The sequence below is a fragment of the Diospyros lotus genome, chromosome 11 (assembly GCF_014633365.1).
Source record: "Diospyros lotus cultivar Yz01 chromosome 11, ASM1463336v1, whole genome shotgun sequence".
Taxonomy (NCBI): Eukaryota; Viridiplantae; Streptophyta; class Magnoliopsida; order Ericales; family Ebenaceae; genus Diospyros; species Diospyros lotus.
The window spans coordinates 30,230,540-30,253,773 of NC_068348.1; the positions used below are offsets into that span (position 1 = coordinate 30,230,540).

At 35.5% G+C, this 23,234-nt stretch overlaps 1 protein-coding gene across 6 annotated transcripts; it reads left to right on the forward strand.

The window, feature by feature from the left end:
• Positions 1-7,429: 7,429 nt before the first annotated feature.
• On the forward strand, positions 7,430-23,097 carry LOC127813089 (ABC transporter G family member 32-like). Of its 6 annotated transcripts, none has more exons than XM_052353834.1 (25): positions 7,430-7,738; positions 13,744-13,864; positions 13,950-14,038; positions 14,115-14,199; positions 14,631-14,790; positions 14,909-14,985; positions 15,077-15,130; positions 15,451-15,541; positions 15,642-15,943; positions 16,033-16,311; positions 16,513-16,829; positions 16,932-17,092; positions 17,170-17,273; positions 18,194-18,353; positions 18,892-19,014; positions 19,109-19,203; positions 19,289-19,621; positions 19,703-19,993; positions 20,428-20,511; positions 20,589-20,722; positions 20,810-21,037; positions 21,191-21,362; positions 21,448-21,702; positions 21,878-22,195; positions 22,585-23,097. In XM_052353834.1, exons 1-24 carry the CDS (start codon positions 7,464-7,466, stop codon positions 22,148-22,150), a joined length of 4,263 nt encoding a protein of 1,420 aa, XP_052209794.1. In that variant the 5' UTR covers positions 7,430-7,463; the 3' UTR covers positions 22,151-22,195; positions 22,585-23,097. The 6 variants fall into 6 exon arrangements, 5 of the variants coding, with proteins under 5 accessions (XP_052209794.1, XP_052209796.1, XP_052209799.1 ...); XM_052353836.1 differs by having other exon boundaries at positions 15,077-15,129; positions 15,475-15,541; positions 15,626-15,943; XM_052353837.1 differs by lacking the exon at positions 7,430-7,738 and adding an exon at positions 12,644-13,176.
• The last annotated feature ends 137 nt before the right edge of the window (positions 23,098-23,234 follow it).

Genomic DNA, 23,234 nt, shown 5'->3' on the forward strand with positions numbered 1-23,234 from the left:
TCCAAATGCTTCTAGTGAGGGTAATTTCGTAATTCAAACAAAGTAATTTTCCTTAATTTGTTATTTTAATCAAATAACTCAACTAAAATATAACACATGTGGACTAAGCAGGGCCTGGAAATGGGCCGAGATCCTATCTGCGAGAGGCCAACTGCCCCGATGTGAAGCTTTGGGCCAGACAATTGACTTGTGGGGGCCCAAATAAATATAAACCACTATTTATTATTATTTTTATTACTATTTATTTATAACTATTAGTTAACAACTTTACTTCAACCACCACAATTATACCATTCTTAATGTGACGCTCATTGAGATGACTATTTTTGTACGATTTTTGATATTCGTGCCATCAATTATGTTGGAGAAGATAAATTGAATCTTAGGTCTTTAATCTTTGCTATGATAAAAATCGAATTTATAATTCATTGGATTAACACTAGTATATGGTTCGGATACTAGTGCTCATCCGATCAATATTCTAAAGACGGAATGTAACACTCATTAATTATTATAGGTGATGTGTAATTATTTACTATTTAGTACACATCCACCCTATCATTTGTATTGTTATTTAAATCCTCCACATCAATTGGTAATTTTCACGATGAGCAAACATCATATAATAAATTTAATGTTTCATTAAAATTTTAAATAATAGTCTCAAATTCAAATAGATTATATTTCTCCTTTTTTTGAAAAAAAAATGATCAAATAATTCTTAATCACGATCCTATTACCCATATAACATACAAAATGAATCTCCAAACATTTGATATATTTTTTTTTGAATAAAATCTCAATTATAACGACGATTTCATTTGATATCTTATAACTATAATTATTTTTTTTCAATTTAGTTCTTCTATCACTGTGAACCTCAGTTAGATTAAGCCATTGCTGTATTTTTCAATTTTTGAAATTTTATTTAATAAAGTATTTTTTAAATACCTTCAACATATCTTACTTAAAAAATATAAATGATTCACAAAATTTGTATTCCTAATATTTAAATAGTAATTGACGTTTAAAATAATCTTATCACTACACAAAATTCATTTTATTTACAATTATCTAAAAAATTAAAATTTAAATAGTTTACGTTAAACGCAATCAAATAAATTTTAACTTTTTTATTTTTTACATGAGTAACATGTAAGAGTATGGAAACGATCAATTTGGTTATTGAATTGATCGAAATTCACTAACTGATTAAATTGAATTGATAATTAAAATCGAACCAAATCAAATCAACTAATTAATCTAAAAAATCGAATTAATCAATAAAAAAAAAAAAATCAAACCCAAACTAAACTGACTAGATCAAATAAATGTAAAAAAACCAAAGAAAGTCAAAGTAACCTGATAAAAACACACATAAAATGGAATAAAACACATCGTTCTATAAACATTAAAAAATATGTTTTAAAGTTAAGTCAATTTGGTTATTCTAACCAAAAAATCGAATCGAAAACTAAACTTTTGAGAAAAATTAACCGTTTTCGATTCGATTAGTTCAGATAAATCGAATTTTTGCTCTCCCCTAATAATATGAGCTCACTCTCTAATTATAACTGTTGTATCATATTTTTTGGTATATGAGAAATGTGTTTGATGAAAAATCATATGAAAATCTCATATTTCGAAATAAGTTTTGCATATTTCAAAACATGTATGATTAGTGTTTTGGCGCTAAAGGTCAAATGTTTTTAAAATCCATTTTTTATCTCATCATGTTTCAAAACTGTGTTTCTATGTTTCGAAACATAGTTCTGTAATGTTGATTCGAAATGCTCTTCAATATGATGTATTTCGAAATATAGTTTCCATATTTCGAAACATCAGTCTGCCATGTTTCTAAATTTGATTCAAGATGTATATTAAAAAGGGTTCAAGTTTTGCTTGATTTATATAATGTATTTCGAAATCTATTTGAAATTTAAGCCTATGTTTCGAAACCTGTTTAGTATATTTCGAAACTTTTGTCTGCAGTGTATCTTTGTTAAACATGTTTTGAAACATATTTGTGAAGTATATTTCGAAACCTACTTTTCATATTTCGAAACATCTGTCTCTGTCAGAAGAATTTTAAAAATCTGTCATGTCTTTGCACTTTATTTGAAAATTTATTTTAATAATCTATTTTTGAAATTATACCCATACTTTGATATTCAAAATACAGGTATATTTTAAGTAGAGAATAAAACCTAATCATTTTGTTTTTTAAAGAGAGGTCTTCCACTCATTTTGTCTCTTGATGCATATCTTAAAGGTTGTATGTTTTGAAACACGTTATGTGTGTTTCGAAACCTCTGTGTAAAAATGAGTTGTTTCGAAACCTGATAAGTATATTTCGAAACCTACTTTCTTATCTTGTCTCTAACGGTTATAATTAGCCAAAAGTCTATCCATTTAATATATATCAGCTCTTTGAAGACAAGAAGACCTTTCTCTCCAAAGTATACATAATTTTCTACACATCTACGAGAGATCTTTTGCCACAAGCATAAGTGAACAAAGCTCTTATAACGAACTCTCAAATAAGTTCATCTCAATCATTCCTTGGTGTGCATTGTGGTATTAACAAGAGAAATAAGTTTAATCCAAAGCTTTCATGCCTTCATACTATCCTCATTCCATACCAATAGATTTGCTATAACTATTTGGTAAGGTGTTTTTAATTACATTCAAATTGTTGGGTTGTATAAGATAAGTGTTATTTATCTTGTTGTAAGGTTTGAGTTGAACTCGTAAAAACTCGGTGTGTAAGGTTTTAGGGTGAACCCTGGTAAAACCCTTAGTGTCAGCTAGTAAAAGTGATTGTGGTTTGCAAATCCTTTAAGTGGGTAAGCTTGAAGGTAATGGAGTAGGCAAGTGCTGAACCACTGTAAATCTTGTATGTACTTGATTTCTCGTTTCTACTTGTTGTTATTCTTGTTTATGTTCTTAAAAGAATCATTTTTGAAAATCTAAAGGAGTTTTGTTATTTGAAAATCAGTGAGTAATATTTTGAAATATACCTTAGTAGGTTTCGAAACATACCTGCCAATAAGTTTGATTTCGAAACATACTCATCTATATTTCGAAACATACTTAATAGAAATGTTTGTTTCGAAATATAACTTCTCAAGTTTCCAAACATAGTATCCTGCAGGCCAAAGTTTTCAAGTTATTTAAAAATTTACCTATATCCAATTCAACCCCCTTTTGAGATATACTTGCCATTATATAGAACTAACAATAACTAGTGTGTAAAGACTATTAATTCAATATATTTGATTTAAAATTATCTCTCCTAAATCATTTTGATTTAATTTTGCATGTTATAGATGACAATGGATCGAGTATAAATTATCACGTCTATATTTTTGTATTTTTTTATTTTTTTTTTATTTTAGTCAAGTAATATGTATTTAATATTTTTAAAAATATAGAATTTGAAAAGCGTTATAGACATAGATATTTTCTATTGTATTTGTTAAATTTATTTGACAACTTACTGAAAATAAGTCACATAACTTTTTATATGAGATTTTATAAATAAATTTATTTTAAGAGAGAGAGATAAATTTATTTTAGAATTTACAAATAAGAAAAATGACATATATCCATCCATCTCATAAAAGTGCAATTCTTAGTATACTTCAAAAAAATTAATAAATTAATAAAAATCTTTAAATATTTTTTAGTCTTATATTTATCATTTCATATTTTAATTTAAAAATATTTTAACCTTGTTTTAATATAAATTTATCTTTCCAATTTTAACAAAGATTACATACAAAAATTTAAAAATTAGACCACAACTGTAAAGGTCACTTAATAATATTTATTTAAATATTTTATTTTTTATTTACCTAAGGAAGCGCGAAAGTGATATTATGTTTAAATAATTTAGGAAGATCGAAACAACATAAATAATTATCATAAATTAACGTAACTGATATCAAATTTATAAAAATTACATTTAAATTTAAGAGTAGTGTCGTTGGTCAAACACAATAGCAAATTTATTAATTAAAAATATCGTCGCTATTTCGCTCAATTTTACAAATAAGAGAACAATTAAACCGTGCAAGCCAATCCTAATACAAACATTCTTATATTTAAGTTAGATACTAAAAACTTAAATGCAATATTGAAATCAGTATAAGAGATATACCTTATTTAGAATGATGTTTCATCTATTTACAGATGAGTATGGAGTTTTGTGAGATTTATTAAAATTAAAATTTTATTGATAATATTTATTTTGAAACTCTTAGATCTATTAGAATTAGAATTTTTATAAATAATGTATTTCATTTTTGCAGAACTCTAAATTGAAATGATCGTGTTTGCACTTTATTTAGAACCCCAAAATTAAGAAAAAATTTATAATACAAGTTATGAGCGCTATTATATTGGTTGCATCAAGCAACAATATGTTACCCCACGTAGGCTTTTAAGGGGGGTGGTGTGTGGACCCTATCAGCTCATGAAATTTTGTTAATATTAGATAAATATTATGTTGTTTGATACGAATAACATAATAAGGCGCTACAAGTTATAGGATCAAACTTTTTTTTATGGTCTTCGGAAGACATGAATTATTGTAAATTATTATTAATTTTTTGTAGAATTATTGTAAATTATTATTAATTTTTTGCAGAATCATTATGAAATTCTAATAAATTTATTATATTACGATAATTATTTTTTAAATTTATTTATAAATATAATATTTTCTACATTAAAAAAAAAAGGGGGGATAATTTCAAGGTATCCTAACACATGCTGGTACCCTTCACTTTAAGGTGCACTGCACTGCACCTACTCCACAAAGTATTTTGTACTATGAGTCTGGTTGACGGCGACGACGTCGTTTTAGACTTCTAGTCTTCTATATCCTAAAAATTGCAGCATTAATTGTTACTTTTCGACGCATTTCATGAGCCGAAAGTGATTTCACAACTAATTTTAGTTACGTCTTTTATGATCTAATTTTGGTATTGTTTTCTATTTATTATATTATATATGTTCATGGTCGGGCCATGAGAGTTGGGGCCATAGGCTATTTAAAATTTAAAATTCCTTTAAAAAATAATAAAAAAATTTGGCCCCTGTTTAATACTAAAATATTTATTCTTAGAAATTTATTAGGTCCCTTTTGGATAAAAAATATTTTTAATGTACAAATATTTAAATATCTTTACTATTAAATTTAGCAAAAAAAAATTTGTTGGGACCCTCTTTTAGGGAGCCTTAGGCATAGGCCTCATTAGCCCATACCTTAACCGCCCTATTTTATAATTTTAATAGTCTATAATTTATTTTTATTTATAATGGTGGTTGGAGTCGATCATTACTAAATTTGTTAAAATATAAGTGGTTTAATAATTATCTTTAAACACGAGCTTGTCTAAAACTTGCTCGTACTTGTAAAAAGAAGCTCGATCCTTTAGCCTCAATAAGTAATCATATATAATAAAATAAAATATATTTCTCTTAGAATTTGTCCATTTATATAGGCAAATTATCAAGCAAGGGAAAACCACAATCGTGCACCGTAAATGGTCAAATCTTAGTCGATGGAACATCTCAAACAAATAGAGATTTAGTCTTGTATCAGGGTGAATCTGATTATTTGAGTCAAATCTTTTATTCAAGTTAAAACCTGGATCCCAATTTTAATATTTTGGGACACACGACGTCTCTAGGCAACTTCATATATAAGTATTTTTTGTATTTTTATGTAAGATATACTTATTAATCTTGCATTTGATATCAAGAGAGCAAATATTTCTCTCCCAATTATGACACAAACTAAGAAACATGAGTGTCGACGTTTGATTTCGGCCGACCGTGATTCGTTTTGGGCCGCGGTGAGTCAATCCAAAAAAAATACCGAGAAGGAAGGAAGAAAACCCCCCCAAAGTTCCAAGCGTGTACACCAGAATCTTTTACGTGGTTCGGCCAGAACGATGCCTAGTCCACGGCCGCCATCTGATTATTCTCCCAGAGTGGCGGTATCTGATTATTCTCTTCTGTCCTTCCTCCTTGCTCCTCATGGCCCCCTTTATTTCCATTTTTCTTGAGGGACTTTTACAATCTAGATAATATATAAAAATACAGTGTTTGTATAATGGGGGACAAATAGTTCTTACCGCCTTCGCAAGACCGGGAGTGGGATCCTCATTACGAGGGGCATGGGCTGTTACAGATAAAGTGATCGGACCCTACCTCTGACTTCTCAGCAGCTTTGCCGCTCATGCGAGCTGGAGGTTTTAGGCGAGCGACCTGGATGGTCCAGCGATCTGGAGGATATTTCAGGAGCTCGTTAGTCGATTGCTCCGAGCTCGTTGGAGGATTACCGGGAGCTCGCCATACGCTCGCTTTACGAGTTCCGGATCTTTGATGGAGGCTGGACCTTCCTTGACGAGGTCGTCCGGGCCTTCTTGGCCTTGGGTGATTGGGCCGGTCTATTGGACCGAGTCTGGCCCATGCGGGGTGATGCGGGAAATACATATAACAATGAGTATATAAACGGGCCGAGCTGAGCTGAATTAGATTTTATCCGTGTTGAGCTTGTACCAAATTTTATAAAGAAATAAATTCGACTCGATTCATTTCAAGTCATTTATATATTTTTATATTTATGTTTAGTTTAAATTTGTTCTGTTAATTTAAACACAATGAATCTAAATGAATATATCATTTTCAAGCTCCTTTATTATTCACGAATAAATGTATAGAAAGAAAAGATTAATTATATAATTTTGTTATATATAATATATTATATGAACTACAACGTATAAAATACAAATATATAATATTTAAACAAATGATAAACAAATTAAATATTGGGGGGAAGACAAAGGCATTAAATATTAATTATGTATTTGTCGCCGTCACGCCCATTTTCTGCATAAAAGGTATTAAAAAGCGTCAGTTTCGCATCGTACGCACTGAAACTATTATCGCCGGCGGCGCCGCATCGCCGCTGCTACTGCTCCGATTGCCAGCTCATCACTATTATGGCGTCTTCTTTCTCGGAAGGGGAATCGCAACTTTTTACTGGACAAGTAATGTCAGAATTTCAACGCGGTAAGTTTCAAGTCTGAAACTTTTTCACCAGCTTCCCAACCGCTTTAACTACCCCTCTGTGTGTGTGTGCGTGCGCGTTCGAAGTCTCACCTAAGCTGCTGTTTTCTCAACTGTCTCTTTTTCCTCATTCTCTCGCTTTCTAGTGTATACAGTGACTACCTAGTAATCTACACGAAGCCATTAATACAGAGAGAGGGAGAGAGAGAGAGAGAGACCAATTAATACAGAGAGTTCAACAACCACCTCAAGCCTTCAAAGTTGTTGGCCGCACCAACCCAACGCCACGCATTACGAAATTTCCCCCTAATTTCTTTATATTCCTCTGAGATCTCTCCAAATTATTCACATTTTCTGTCTTAATTGCGTTTTCCACAACAATGTGGAACCCCTCGGCCAGCGCGTTGTTTCCGAGAAGAGGCGAAAACTCGGCCGAAGAGGACGAAGAGGCTCTCCGGTGGGCGGCGCTGCAGAGATCTCCGGTGTACGTTCAGGCTCGGACCTCGTTTTTCCGGAACGTCACCGGGGAGGTGTCACTGGTGGATGTTTGCAAGCTTCAAGATCAGGAGCAGAAGCTTGTGTTAGATAAGTTGGTCGCTGCTGTTAATGAAGATGTGGGGATGTTCTTCAATAGGATCAGGCAGAGATTCAATGCGTAAGTTCCATCTTGGACGGTTTAATTTGTTATTGTCTTCTATTAGTTTTCAGTACTTGTTCTTGTTTTGTGGGTATTTACAATTTTGTCGAACCTTTGGTAGTGTTGGATAGCTCCTCAAATACAAGTATGGTAAGATTGGAGTCTTCCAATAAAACCATTTTGATCGTGAATGAGGGATATACATAGGTGCAGGAGGCCTAATGTCAATAGAGTCTTAGCATATATATAGGTCCCAGTCCCATTAGTTTAGTTGTTTATTGACCGCACCAATAATCTGTAAAATGATGTATAGGTTACTGAGGTTATGTGTTTAGAGTGTGTTACACTACACAGTCAGATAAACAGAGTCCCCGGAGTGTGTGACTGTGACCAGTTATCTGGAATATTGATGAGGAGGGTATCCAGTTATGTCCATGCAAAAACAGTGGTAGGCATGCAAAACTACAAATTCAGTGGATTATTCCATTATTATGAGATTATGGAGACAGGCAATAAGGTTGAACTATGCTAACTTTTTGTGTTTTCCTTCATCTTAATTTCCGTGTGATGGGCACAATCCGATCATAAGAAGTGGTAAATAGTTTTTGCAAGTCTTCTATTAGTTTTTAATATCTGTTTTTCATTTATTGCAGTTCTTAGCAGTGGGTGTTTTCCATTTGTTGGAGAACCTGTTAGGTTGTGTAAAAGAAAGTGAGAGGTTTTGAATGCCATGTTTCTGTTGTTTTTGGTTAGGTTCTAGTAAATTTACTGGAAATTTTCTTATATGTACAGTCTATTAGCTTAAAATAGTTACTCGACAAGATCACCCAGCTTTTTGATATTCTCCAAATTGTATTATACTATGACTGGTTTGCATTTTTTGAATGTTTGTGTAAATAACAATTAGCAATATTATGTTAGGATCATTATCTTGGACATGATAATCTCAATTCTGGCTACAATCACTGTATTTGGTGATGTTAAACAAGGACCATTCTGACCCATAATTTTTCTCACAGGGCTGTGTATGAGCTTTCCTAAGTCCTCCCTATATCATTGATTTGTTCTTAAGAATCACCTAGGAAACAGTATTCCTGATTGTTGAACAGAACATTTCCTCTGAAATGTTGGTAGATAGAACTTTTCTTGCAGAAATCAGGTGGCTCTGAATGTTTGTGCATCAGTGATCAATATTGGTACTGGAACTGCAAAACATCTTTGTTGTGCTGTGCATCAGATGCTATCCCAATGTCAAGTACGTCAAGGTAAAGAGGCCGTTTTAGCTCTTTCATGGGGCTTTTAACACTGGAGGAAGCATATAATTGAGAGGTCAGACATCATGGATTAGACACCCTATGAAACTCTCAAGGACAAGTTACTGTGCTGCCAGTGAAAAACTAGTTATGCACAAAATGTGTTTATAATGAGCTTTAAGCTTAGGAGTTAAACAGTATGCATTTATCTTGTGTCAGGGACCTAGGCAACTTTCCATGGAGAAGTATTTCCACCTAACTTCCATGTTGCCCCAAAGGATGTGGCTTAGACAACAATTTGCTCCTATTAATGGAGCAGAGATCCTTTGAAGATTTCACCGACTATCTTTAATTTTAAAAGTATAACAAACCAATGATATCTCCACACCCCATCTAAACTACATAAAACATCACACACACACACACACAAAAAGATAGATAAGTAGAACTCATAAAATATAAAAACTTGTAACCCATGAAACATGGATACATGTTTCCTTAATTTGTGGGATCCCATAAACAATGGATCCATTGTCCCTATTTCTACAGTAAATAATGGATCCATTGTTCGTATTTCTATGCTCCTTCTCAAGCTGGTTTGAAGATATCTTCCATAACAACCTTGCTCACTAATCTTTCAAATTGATTTTTGTGTAACCCCTTTGTAAGAACATCAGCGACTTGATCAACTGTTGGAATGTAGGGCATACAAATTATCCTAGTATCAAATTTTCCCTTAATAAAGTGGTTATTCACCTCTACATGTTTTGTCATGTCATGGAGTACTGCATTATGGGCAATGAAAATCGCAGTTTTATTATCACAGTAAACCTTAGTTGGTAAGGGAATGGAGACCTTTAAATCCTCTAGAAGTCTCTTTATCCACATGACCTCACAAATTCCATGGGTATCTGAACGAAATTCTACTTCAACACTACTTCTGGGCATCACGTTTTGTTTCTTGCTCCTCCAAGTGATGAGATTATCTCTCACAAAGGTACAGTATTCTGATGTAGATCTTCTATCAGTAATACTGTCTGTCCAGTTTGCATCTGCATAAGCCTCTATGTGAAGATGTCCATATTCTCTGAAGAGCAAACCTTTCCCAGGAGTTCTCTTTAGGTACCTTAGAATTCTGTAGACAACTTCAAAATATTGTGAACCTTGGTGAGTGCATAAATTGACTTACTACACTTACTACAAAATGATATATCAGGTCGAGTGTGGGATAGATAGATGAGTCTGCCCACAAGCCTTTGATATTTCTCCTTTTCTACTACATCTTTGGTTTTGACATGTTGAAGTTTCAAATTAGGTTCGATGGGAGTTTCAGCTATCTTACACCCCAGCATTCTTGTTTCAGTGAGTAAATCTAGGACATACTTATGTTGGTTGACAAATATTCCCTCCTTAGATCTTGCAAACTCCATCCCAATGAAATACTTTAGGGGTTCCAAGTCCTTGTCTCAAACTCATATGCTAGTTTCCTTTTAAGTTCTTCAATCTCTCCCTTGTCATTGCCAGTTATTATTATATCATCCACATAGACAATTAAGATAGCTTTCTTACCGTCACCAAAGTACTCGAAGAACATTGTGTGGTATGCTTGGCTTTGAGTATAACCATAACTTTTTACTGTCTTTCCAAACCTTTCAAACTATGTTCTTGGAGACTGTTTCAGACAATATAAGGATTTTTTTAAAATGCATACCTTGTTGGTACCAAGGTTCTTCTCAAATCTAGGAGGGAGGTTTATATACACTTCTTCCTCCAAATTGTCATTTAGGAAGACATTATTTACATCGAATTGATCTAGAGGCCAATCTTGGGCCACCGTGAGAGAAATGAGGACTCGAATAGAGTTAATCTTTGCCATTGGAGCAAAGGTCTCTTGATAGTTAATGCCATATGTTTGGGTGAATCGCTTGGCAACAAGTCTTGCCTTATACCTCTTACGCTTCCATTTGCCTTACATTTTACAGTGAAGACCCATTTACAGCCTACAGTTGTCTTGCCTTTTAGTAGCTCCACAATCTCTCAAGTCTTGTTCTTTTTAAGAGCATTTATCTTCTCTTTTATTGCTAGTTTCCAATTCAGATCACTTAGAGCATCCTGAATTGTTCTTGGTACATGCAAGTTATAAATATTTGAAAGAAATGCCTTGTGGCTATTGAATAGTTTTTTTATAGGACAAAGGCAATAGGATGTTTAATACAAGATCTTACTCATTTTCTAATGGCAATTGGGACATCAAGATTAGATAGATCAAATGAGGAAAAATCTAAAGAGGTAAGTTTAGAGTTACCTTGAGTGGAAGAAGGACCATCATCTAAAGATGTCAACTGCTCAATTACTGGAAGAATATTCAGATCAATAGCATTTCTCTGACATTTTCTTCTGATATAAAACTGAAACTCAAGTTTCGGATTAATTTGATCCGTTTCTAGTAATTCTCCCACTGGTTTCGATTCCAACATGTTTGTCACTTGTGAACTAGACATATTCTGTTTTTTATTGTTTTGAGCATCAGTTTTCTTGTATCGTTTATTAGAGTGGAGTGGAGTGTCAATCATATCAAACATATTTGGAAGAGATTTAGAAATTTTCAAAAAATTATCTTTTTCTACAGGTTTAGAAAAATTATCTTCCTCTACAATATTCTCCCCTTGAAGATGATTTTTGGTAAAATAGGGTTGATTCTCCATGAAAGACACATCTATGCTTATGTAAGTTTTTTTTGTCAAATGATTAAAGCATTTGTACCATTTTTTTCTGGGAGCATAATTAACAAAAACACATTTTTCAGCCGTTGGATATAATTTGGATCAAAAAATTTGTGGAATGGAAACAAATCAAGTGCATCCAAAAATTTTTAAAGGTAGCTCAAAGGACAATCGACACATGGGAAAAGTATTTTTTTAAAGAATTTAAAGGTGTCTCAAAGTTTAAGTCTCGAGTAGGGAATGTTCCTTCCACATTTAGTTCCGTATTATTTAGGAACATGAAGTACTAATTGAAAATCAATACTTTCAGATATTTTAATAAGGCATTTGCAACTAATAGAAGAAAAACTGTCATTTGTTATCCTTACTCTCTCACTACCTGAATAAGGAGTATATGAATCGAAAAAATTGGGTAAGCTAGTCATGTGATTAGATGCCCCTAAATCAATAATCTATAGAGCAGATTTAAAGGAACTTAACAAGACTAAAATATTTCTACCTAAATATACCAATGAACCATTAGGTGTACCAGGTAACGAATTGGACAATAACAATGTTGAGAGTTGATTAAATTGCTCTTTGTTGAAGGAACTAGATGTGGAGGGAACGTTCGACATGATGGCAATAGGGACCGATAATCTGTTGACTAGTAAGTGACTACACATTGTAAATCCAGTCATTCTTCGCCTTTTAATTTGAGGCTGGGTTTGCTGGATCTGTCTATCAGATTTGATAGTTGGATTTGGGCTAGAGTCAATATTGGTTGACCAAATCTGAAGTGGATCATAATTGGGCGGGTCGGATCTGACCCAGGAGTATCAAATCTGGGTCAAATCTGGGCAACAAAAAGATCTGAAATAGGCTGGCAATCTGTAACGGGTCTGGAGCAGCCCAACAAGTTTAACCAGATCTAGATCACATATGAGTTGAGATCTGGGTTGGCTGGTCAGCCAACAATGGAAGACTTAAGATCTGGGCCAGATCTTGACGTCAGTGGCCAACAGGAAGGCGGCGCAGCCGATGATGGACGGCGGCTGTGGTGGCTGACAGATCTGGCGAGAACGCGGCCGGCGGTGGCAGTGGCGCGGCTGGAGCGGCAGCGACCTTAGGACGAGGGTGGCCAGATCCGACTCCCCCTTCCCTCACGCCTCTGGCGAGGTCAAGGATGAAGCGGTTCAGTGGTCGGATCTGGGCGACAACAGCGGCGGTGGCGATGGTAGCCGGCGACGGCGGGATCTGCGTGGGCGAGGAGCAGATCTGGTCGGTGATGGCAGCGACAGCGTCGTGGCCGGAGAAGGGAGACGGATCTGGTGACGGTGATACAGTCCGATGCAGCAGCAAGCAGGCCCGTGGTCGTCTTCGTCGACGATGACGGTCGTTCCGGCAGCTGTCTCCGACGGCTGTTCGTCTTCCAACTTCTGCAGCGATCTTTGGCTGCTTCTTGACTTCCGACTTCTGACGGTGGAGACCAATTCTTGGGGTATGGCAGAGGGATTAAGGGCGGCCGGATTTCACAGACAACGGCTGTGATTGATGGGCTGCTAGGGTTTCACAGTCAACAGCTGTGATTTAATTCCTAATTCTTGCCCTGATACCATATAACAAACCAAGAAAATATGGAATACAATGATATCTCCACACCCCGTCTAATCTACATACAACATCATATATACACACAAAAAGATAGAAAAGTAAAACTCATAAAACATGGAAACATGTAACCCATGAAACATGGATACATGTTTCCTCAATTTGTGTGGGATCCCATAAACAATGGATCCATTGTCCCCATTTCTACGAAAAGCTTGTGGAGTATCCCTTCTATTGAATTATGAATCACCATAAGTTTTTTGGTCTTCTCTGTATGGTTATAAGCTTTGTGTGGGAAGTTGAAAAATGATATTTTTCATGACTACTTTATCATCTTAGCCTTTTGGTTTGTTTTTTTTCCAGTTCATACTTACTTTCTTCATTGTGATTCTATTTTATGCTAAAGCTTTTTCTCTGCCTCGTTTTGTCTGTCTGCATTTGCATTTTCTTCCTGTAGAGTTGATATGCAATTCCCAAAAGTTGAGGTTCGATTCCAAGACCTGAGAGTGGACGCTCATGTCCATGTTGGAAGTAGAGCACTGCCCACGATTCCCAATTTCATTTTGAACATGGCTGAAGTAAGTTTTTCCAGGCCTTGCACTATTTTCAGCTATAATTTCATCTTTAACATGACATTCTGACCATATTAACAAACTTGCAAAGGCCTTTCTGGGACAATTAAGGATTTTTCCGCACAGAAGAAAGAAGCTATCAGTTATAAACAACATCAATGGTATTATTAGGCCTTCTAGGTAAAGCTTGAACTTCTTTTCTCCCCTTTCTAAACATGCAAATTCAATACCTATTACTTAATGTGCTTCTTTGTAGATTGACCCTTCTTTTAGGTCCTCCAAGTTCTGGTAAGACAACATTGCTTTTGGCCCTTGCTGGACGTCCTGGACCAGGTCTGCAGGTATACTAAAAATATTTATTATGGGTTTTTTATTGGAAAAAGTAGGGGTATCCCTAGTGCATGAGGCTTAGTTTTGTATAGAACCTTACCCTTGCTTTGCAAATAAGTCATTTCCACAACTCAAACCCATGGCCTTCTAGTCATAGAGGAACAACCTTACCATTGCTATCAAGACTCACCCTTAGGTCTTTTATAGGAAAGATAAATTAGAAATTTCAAAGTTGAATACTTCAGGGATGGAGAAATATGGATGTCATGGCTGAATTTTTGGTAGAGTGGGGAGATTTCTGAACAATTGGTGATTAGAAGTTCCATGCATTTGGATGCATAGCTAGTCGCTGCAAGTTGACTGTACTTAATTTGAAAAACATATTAATTTACTTCCTTTAATTTGATTTATTTCTCAGTAATTTGGTTGAATTACTTTCAAGATGTCGGGCAGAATTACCTATAATGGACACGATTTAAAGGAGTTTGTTCCCCAAAGGACTTCTGCTTATGTCAGCCAGCAGGACTGGCATATAGCAGAGATGACAGTTAGAGAGACTCTCGAGTTCTCAGGACGCTGCCAAGGTGTTGGATTTAAGCATGGTAAGCTCCAGTTCATGTTGGTTTTAGGCTCAATTTCTTTACCCAGGGCCTTCTTTTACTTGTTTCTCATGTAATCTATTGCTTCAATCTTGTTCGGGAACATGAAATACTGACACAGATATGCTCTTGGAGCTTCTGAAAAGAGAGAGGGAAAGCAAAATAGTACCTGATGAAGATCTTGATATATTCATCAAGGTACCTGTCTTATCTGTGGTTGTGCATAATTTCTCATTCTTAAAGAGCATGGAGTGGTATTGATAAGAATATAATTCTTTTTGCTTTGTAGGCATTAGCACTTGGAGAAGAGAAGACGAGTCTTGTTGTTGAGTATATAATGAAGGTATACCATTGAAAATGGTGATCTTTTCTAGTTGTGCTAAATATTGTCTTTATTTCAAGACCTCTTCTGGAACAATCTTTCTGTAATTGCATCCATGACACTACCACTTGTAGTTTTCTTCAGAATTAGCAAGGCTTGCATTTGAGCTTGTTTTCTTCAGAATTCTTGAAATGCTTTAATTTGAACTTCCTAGTTTTTTATTGTACCCCAAATAACACAAGATTTGGCAAATTTGGCCTCATTGGTCAACTACCTATGAGGCTATTTATATTGGACTATTTGTTTGCATCTTTTACATCTTTCTGAACTATTTTACAAAGATTTTAGGGTTAGATATTTGTGCGGACACATTGGTGGGGGATGAAATGCTTAAAGGAATCTCAGGGGGCCAAAAGAAGAGGCTTACTACTGGTAACTAGCCTCCACTTGTTTTGTCGATACACTCTTTCTCATTTAGAGGCATGAATAGTTGACATTGATTCCAACATATGCAAGTTTATATTTGTGGCAGGTGAATTGCTAGTTGGTCCATCTAGAGTGCTTTTCATGGATGAGATATCAACTGGACTTGATAGCTCAACAACCCATCAAATAATCAAATATCTTAGATATGCAACTCATGCTCTTGATGGGACTACAGTTGTCTCCCTTCTACAACCAGATCCTGAGACTTATGAGCTGTTTGATGATATTATTCTTTTGAGTGAGGGTCAGATCGTCTATCAGGGACCTCGTGAAGCTGCTCTTGGATTCTTTGCATGTATGGGGTTCCAGTGTCCAGATAGGAAAAATGCCGCAGATTTTTTGCAAGAAGTATGTTTGTGAAATTTGAGTCTGTACCTTCTGTTTTACCAAGATTTAGAGTTAGTTTTCCCTTACTACCGCTGTTATTTTTTAAACAGGTTTTGTCAGAAAAAGATCAAGAGCAGTATTGGTTTTCTGATAGACATTACCAGTATATTACCGTGGCAAAGTTTGCTGAAGCTTTTAATAAATTTTGGGTTGGAAATGCTTTGTCTCAAGATCTGGCTGTTCCTTTTGATAGACGTTATAATCATCCCGCAGCTCTGTCAACTTCTAGTTATGGTGTGAGCAGATCAGAGCTTCTGAAGATCAGTTTTTCCTGGCAGATGCTGCTGATCAAACGGAATGCACCAGTCTATATTTTTAAATTTATACAGGTAATGTTACAGTTTTTATTATGCTTATAGACTATAATGCCCATGCTATACTATTTAGTATGGCCATTATAATGATTCCTGATTGTTGCAAACCAAGCTTATCAGCTGAAATTCACATCCTCTTTATTTACAGAATGAAACAAATATTAATGGAATTCATTAAAAAATACTAATACAGGAGCAGTCTGCTGTGTTTTGCAGCTTTTTTTTATTATTGTTATCATGACAACAGTATTTTTCCGGACAACAATGCATCATAATACATTGGTTGATGGAGGAATCTATCTTGGCGCACTCTACTTTGCAATGGTCATGATTCTTTTCAATGGGTTCATGGAGGTCCCAATGTTGATAGCAAAACTTCCTGTTCTTTATAAACACAGGGATTTGCAGTTCTATCCATGCTGGGTTTATACTCTTCCTTCATGGATTTTGAGCATTCCATTTTCTTTTCTGGAGTCTGCTATCTGGGCGGCAGCTACATATTATGCAGTTGGTTTTGATCCCCAAATAACTAGGTAACACTTTTCATCTTCCCAGCAGAAGTTCATCTTCTGCTGGTGTTATTTCTTCCTCCTCAGAAGTCCAACTAATATAGCAATTCTCTGAATAATCTACAGGTGCCTCCGCCAGTTTATGGTATACTTCTTTCTGCACCAGATGTCAATCGCTCTTTTCCGTGTGATGGCTTCCCTTGGCCGCAACATGGTAGTTGCCAATACCTTTGGATCATTTGCCCTGCTGGTTGTCATGGCTCTTGGAGGATTTATACTTTCAAGAGGTCAATCTGAGAACTTACCAGTTTGTTTTCTGATTGAGCTCTACTTTGTTTGCGCACTAACTTTATTATTATGGCAGACAGCATCCCATCTTGGTGGATATGGGGTTATTGGGTTTCCCCTTTGATGTATGCTCAAAATGCAGCATCTGTGAATGAATTTCTGGGGCACTCATGGGACAAGGTAATCTAACTTATTATTTTCCTTGGTAGAAAGTTTATTCCATTTCTGACCGGTCTTATTGATGTAAAAGACACTAATCGTCTTGAACATGCTGAATAAATACAATTCAGTAGGTGGTGCCCAGAATTAGATACCAAGTGTTATAATAAAGTTAAAAAACAAAAAAACTATTTGGATATTTTTTCCATGGCTTTCTTTATCAAAAACTGTTATCTGGGAACTCACATCATTTACACTCATGTAAGAGGAATTGCTGTATCTTTGGAACTAAGAGATTCCATTATAATGTGATATAGCTCATGGTCATAGGTCATAGGATTTAGCAATTTTCCATATTTTTGTGGTTTTAAGTTTAAATATGGCCTTTTATCATGCACTGACTCTTACTTTCTTGGGCTATTTTCGAGCTTGTCAAAGTAACAAACACATAAACAAGATGTTATAGCAGCATTTTGCTCTTGGTATTATTTTCTTATTACTATAACTAATTTTTTTCCCAGTTTGAGTCAGCAATACTTATAATCTGTGGGTAAACTACTTTGATTATGCATTGATGGATGGAAAATAAGTGTTGCAATGCTTATTACAAAGAAAACTTATTTTTCTAGTATCAGCAAATCAGTTGTTTTAGAACTTCATAAATCCATTCAAAATCCATATTTCCTCCTTTTGTCATCTTAATTCTGTTCATGAGCTAACTCAAATGAAGCTACTTACCAGCCAGGTTGGAATCTTGAAATGTTCTGAAAACTTAGATTGGAAAAAGTTTCCCCAGTGAGCTTGATGAGCCATACAAGCACTTGCAACTTAGAAGCAGCCTTTATCTAATTAATTCCCTTTTTGAAAAATCTCTTGCTGGCTAGTTAAATTTGTTGAAATTGAATAAGTACTTCAATTTTACTTCTTTTTATGGTATGCAGAAAGCAGGGAACTACACAACTTTGCCTTTGGGTGAGATGCTACTGGAAGCCCGAAGTTTATTTCCAGAGAGCTATTGGTTTTGGATTGGCATGGGTGCTTTGCTTGGTTATACAATATTGTTAAATATCCTCTTCACACTTTCTTTGACTTACCTCAACCGTAAGTCTCACACTTGAAATATATCTCAGTAGTCAGTTTCATAGGGAGAAAAATCAATTTAGGATATGGTTTCTGTATTTGGTAAAGGCCTTTTAAAGAAGATAATCCATTATTGGCCACAATTTTTAATTGTGAAAGAGGTTGGAAAATTTTGCTCATTTCTTTATAATGTTTCAATAATCCGTATTTGATTTCTGCAAATAAGTCGTTGATATGCCCATCTTGATCCATATAAAATTTTTATGAGCTGAACTTGATTTCATGATAGTCACGTCAGCTTTTCAAGATGTCTATCAACAATATCTCTCTTATTCAGTAATCTTATTGTGATGTGGAAAAAATAAGCTCAATATCTGTACCCCTAGCTAGAGCTCTAATCAACTACAAACTCTCTTATGTAATTTATTTTTAACAAAAATGGCGGTTTTCTCTGGAACCATCTCCACAATTGTCTTTTTCTTATATAAATCTTAACTTGGGATTGAATTCCTTTTGACATGGACATCAAACCAGTAAAATCACTCTTTGTCCTGTACAGCCCTTGGAAGTCATCAAGCTGTTGTTTGTAAGAGTGACCTGGATGACAAAGGGAAGAGGGGTGAGGAGGAACGCGCAATTGTTGAGCTACAAGAATTTTTGACACATTCGCACTCATATTCTGGTTTGTATGAAAGCCTCTTCTTTTATTGCTGTCATTATTACTTTCTTGAGTTATAAAAAATCTGTAAACTTTTTCTTTCTTCATCTTATTTCAGGAAGAGGCATTAAAACGCAGAGAGGCATGGTTCTTCCATTTCAACCTCTTTCCATGTCATTCAGAAATCTTAATTATTATGTCGATGTCCCTGGGGTATTTTAGCTCTCACTCCTCTGTCACTTTGGGCTAAAACCTCCTTCCCTTTAAAAATCTGACTCCCATAAGCATTTTGTTGCAGGAGTTAAAGAAGCAAGGCATAATAGCAGACAGGCTACAGTTGTTAGTCAATGTTACAGGAGCATTTCGGCCAGGTGTGCTTACAGCTTTGGTTGGTGTCAGTGGGGCAGGTAAGACTACTCTAATGGATGTTCTAGCTGGTCGAAAAACTGGGGGTATAATTGAAGGGAACATATATATTTCTGGTTACCCCAAAAAGCAAGAAACATTTGCTAGAGTTTCTGGGTATTGTGAACAGAATGATGTTCATTCCCCATGCTTGACTGTTCACGAGTCACTTGTTTTTTCGGCTTGGCTGCGGTTACCTTCTCATGTTGACTTGAAAATACAAAAGGTAATTACTGAATACCTGCACTTGGATTTTTGGCTTTCTGCACTTGGATTTTAGGTTAACTATTGAAGTATCACCTTGCAGAAGTTTGTGGATGAGATAATGGAACTTGTTGAGCTCACTCCATTAGGTAAAGCTTTAGTTGGTTTACCTGGTGTGGATGGTTTATCAACAGAGCAAAGAAAAAGACTGACAATTGCCATTGAGCTTGTTGCCAACCCTTCCATTGTGTTCATGGATGAACCTACTTCAGGATTGGATGCCAGGTCTGCTGCTATAGTCATGAGAACAGTGAGGAATATTGTCAACACTGGACGGACGATTGTTTGTACTATTCATCAGCCCAGCATTGATATCTTCGAATCCTTCGATGAGGTTTTTCTCTAATTCTCCAAGCACATATTTTTCAAAGTGAGAATTTGTTTTATTTTCTTCTCCAACAGGCGGATTTTAATTTTACTCTAAAAAACATGGTTTTTCTTGAAGTTGTGTCTTCATGTATAACATGTTGGTTTCACAATATCAACTATGTGATGGAACACAATTATACATATCAATCATCTCCATTCACTGCCATCTCATGAATTTTTTTTATATGAAGATGGTCTTCGAACTTTATCTCATCATTAACTTGCTAGAGGGTTGCATCAGAAAGGGCGTCCAGCACAAAATTTCGTCATATTGTTTCTTTTGCATGGATTTATATTGTCAATGCAACTTTTTGAAGTCAGTTGACATTATAAATGTCATGCCACTGACCCTCACTCACTTATGACACCTTATTTTTTCATCCTTATCTGACATTGCAGCTTCTACTTATGAAATCTGGAGGGAAGCTTGTCTATGCTGGTCCATTAGGTACCAGATCTCGTAACCTGATTCAATATTTCGAGGTGGGTTTGTGCTTCTTTAATTTTGAGTCCGCCTTTCCAGAGTCTTTATCCATTAATCCATATTTCCCATTTCCTAGGCAGTTCAAGGAGTCCCAAAGATCAGACCTGGTTACAATCCTGCCACATGGATTCTAGAGGTCACTTCTCCAGCAGAAGAAATTCGGCTAGGGATCGATTTTGCAGACATTTATCATAGATCATGCTTATTTCAGTATGTAAATTATTCATTTTTATTGGAGAGCAACTACCATTTTGAGGAGTTTTTGCTTGTTTCTTATGCCTTCATTCTGCTGTTCAGGAAAAACAAAGAAATAGTTGAAGAGTTAAGCAACCCAAATAGGGATGAAAAAGACCTAAGCTTCCCATCAAAATATTCTCTGCCATATATCTCTCAGTTTCTAACGTGTCTATGGAAGCAAAACCTTTCATACTGGAGAAATCCCCAATACACTGCTGTCCGATTCTTCTACACTGTTATCATATCATTGATGTTTGGAACAATATGCTGGAGATTTGGTTCTAAAAGGTTTCTCAACTAAAACTTCTCTGAGTTGTTTCATTTACTATCATTCTTTCTGTTACTAGCCTATCATATGTCTCTGCTTCCATGCATAACCTTTGATAGCATGGAGAAAATTGTCATGTTGAGGGTAATCATATAACACTTATTTTTTGACAGGGATACCCAACAGGATATATTTAATGCCATGGGATCCATGTATTCGGCAGTCCTATTTATTGGAATCACAAATGCCACTGCTGTGCAACCTGTTGTCTATGTTGAAAGGTTCGTTTCATACCGAGAAAGAGCAGCAGGGATGTATTCAGCTGTCCCATTTGCACTTGCACAGGTCTGAATCACCTCAACTCTGGTTTTTCATCTAAGTTGTCAATTTCCAAAAGTTGAGTCAGATGTTTCTAAACTCTTCTGGACAGGTTGTCATCGAGTTCCCTTATGTGTTTGTACAATCAGTGATCTACAGCTCTATTTTCTACTTCATGGCCTCATTCCAGTGGAACCCTTTCAAGTTTATGTGGTATTTATACTTCATGTACTTCACCTTGTTATACTTCACCTTCTTTGGAATGATGACTATTGCTGTCACACCCAATCACAATGTCGCTGCAATACTTGCTGCTCCCTTTTATATGATGTGGAACCTTTTCAGTGGATTCATGATCCCTCACATGGTAATGCCCCGTGTTATTTTTGTTGCTCTGAGGTGCTTACTTATTGTGATCCAGCAATTGATCAATAATGCCTTTCATTTTTCCTAGGAAGAAAAGCTGCATATGAGAGGAAATCTCTGATAATCCTCTGTTGCATAATATGTGGAACCTACTTATGATTCTACTGCTTTTGCAGAGGATCCCTATTTGGTGGAGATGGTATTACTGGGCAAGTCCAATAGCCTGGAGTTTGTATGGCCTGCTGACATCCCAATACGGGGACATTGAAGAAACAGTGAAACTCTCGGATGGAGTTCAGACAATGCAGGTAAAGAAGTTACTCGAGGATCAGTTCGGGTATAGACATGATTTCTTGGGCATTGCTGCTGCTGTTGTGGTTGGTTTCTGCTTGCTATTTGCAGCTGCCTTTGCAGTTGCAATCAGATCCTTCAACTTCCAGAGGAGATGAAGAGGATGAACAAAACATAGCTGATTTCGACATTTAACATATACGGTAACCAATCAAAATCCCTTCTAATAGGATTTTATATCATTGGACTGCTTGAATTGTCAGACTACCAATTAGCATCCTTCACTATTGATTAAATCCAGCCAAGTTCAGTCGTCGTAATGCTAGATTCTTCTAACAGAAATGGTTTCGACCACCCTCGAAGTTATAAAATAAGAAGTCACAAATTCTTTTGCTTTAGAAAGTGAAATCTATAAAACCTCTCAGCCAGCAAGAGGGATGATCCATTTTTCAAAGAAATTAATTGTCAGTCTTTTAAGTTACTTCTACGTTAGATTTCCCACTCGCTTTGGTAGGTTGTACACGGATTATTTGACTCACCTGTCTTAGTATTGATTGAAGATTAACGTTATCAATTTCTGTATTACATGCAGCTTTCCAAATACATATTTTGAGCACAAATAAGGATCCTGTCTGCATCAATGACGACTAGAACTATGCAGTGGAGATTTCTTTAGTTCTTCAAAGGGCTGTAGTCAGTTTCTCAGCCAGTTGTATGTGGATTTATGAAGCATGATGAGCAGAGCTGTAGCTTCTGTTATGTTCATGTTTATGCAATTCACTTGCTGGATTCCGTGAGAGGGTTGGCAATGGCAGTCCTCTCTAAACAGGGTATGCAATATGCAACACTATCTTCTCCTCCTCATGAAATCAATAGCAAAGGAAAAGGAAAGAGATGGTTGAGATCAATCCAATGGATGGGTTTTGTCTCTGAATGAATGACATTATGTTCTCCTATATGTTAGTCAATTATTTCTCAAAGTTGAGTCTGGTGTTTAATTAAAGCCTAATCATGTTGTTCTTGTTATTGCTTATTAGTTGTTACATTATTATTAATTATTCAAAGTTGAAATAAATAGTATGCTACCACCGAGGTTTTAACTCCTTGCAATTGACTCATTGTGTCAACTAGGGTTTTGAAGGATCAAGTTTGAGTCATGTCTCTTTTAATTACTTGGGTGGTAATTTAATATATAGTTATGGATTTAAGGGCGAGGAGTCCATGAAGTTGTCGCATGAATAT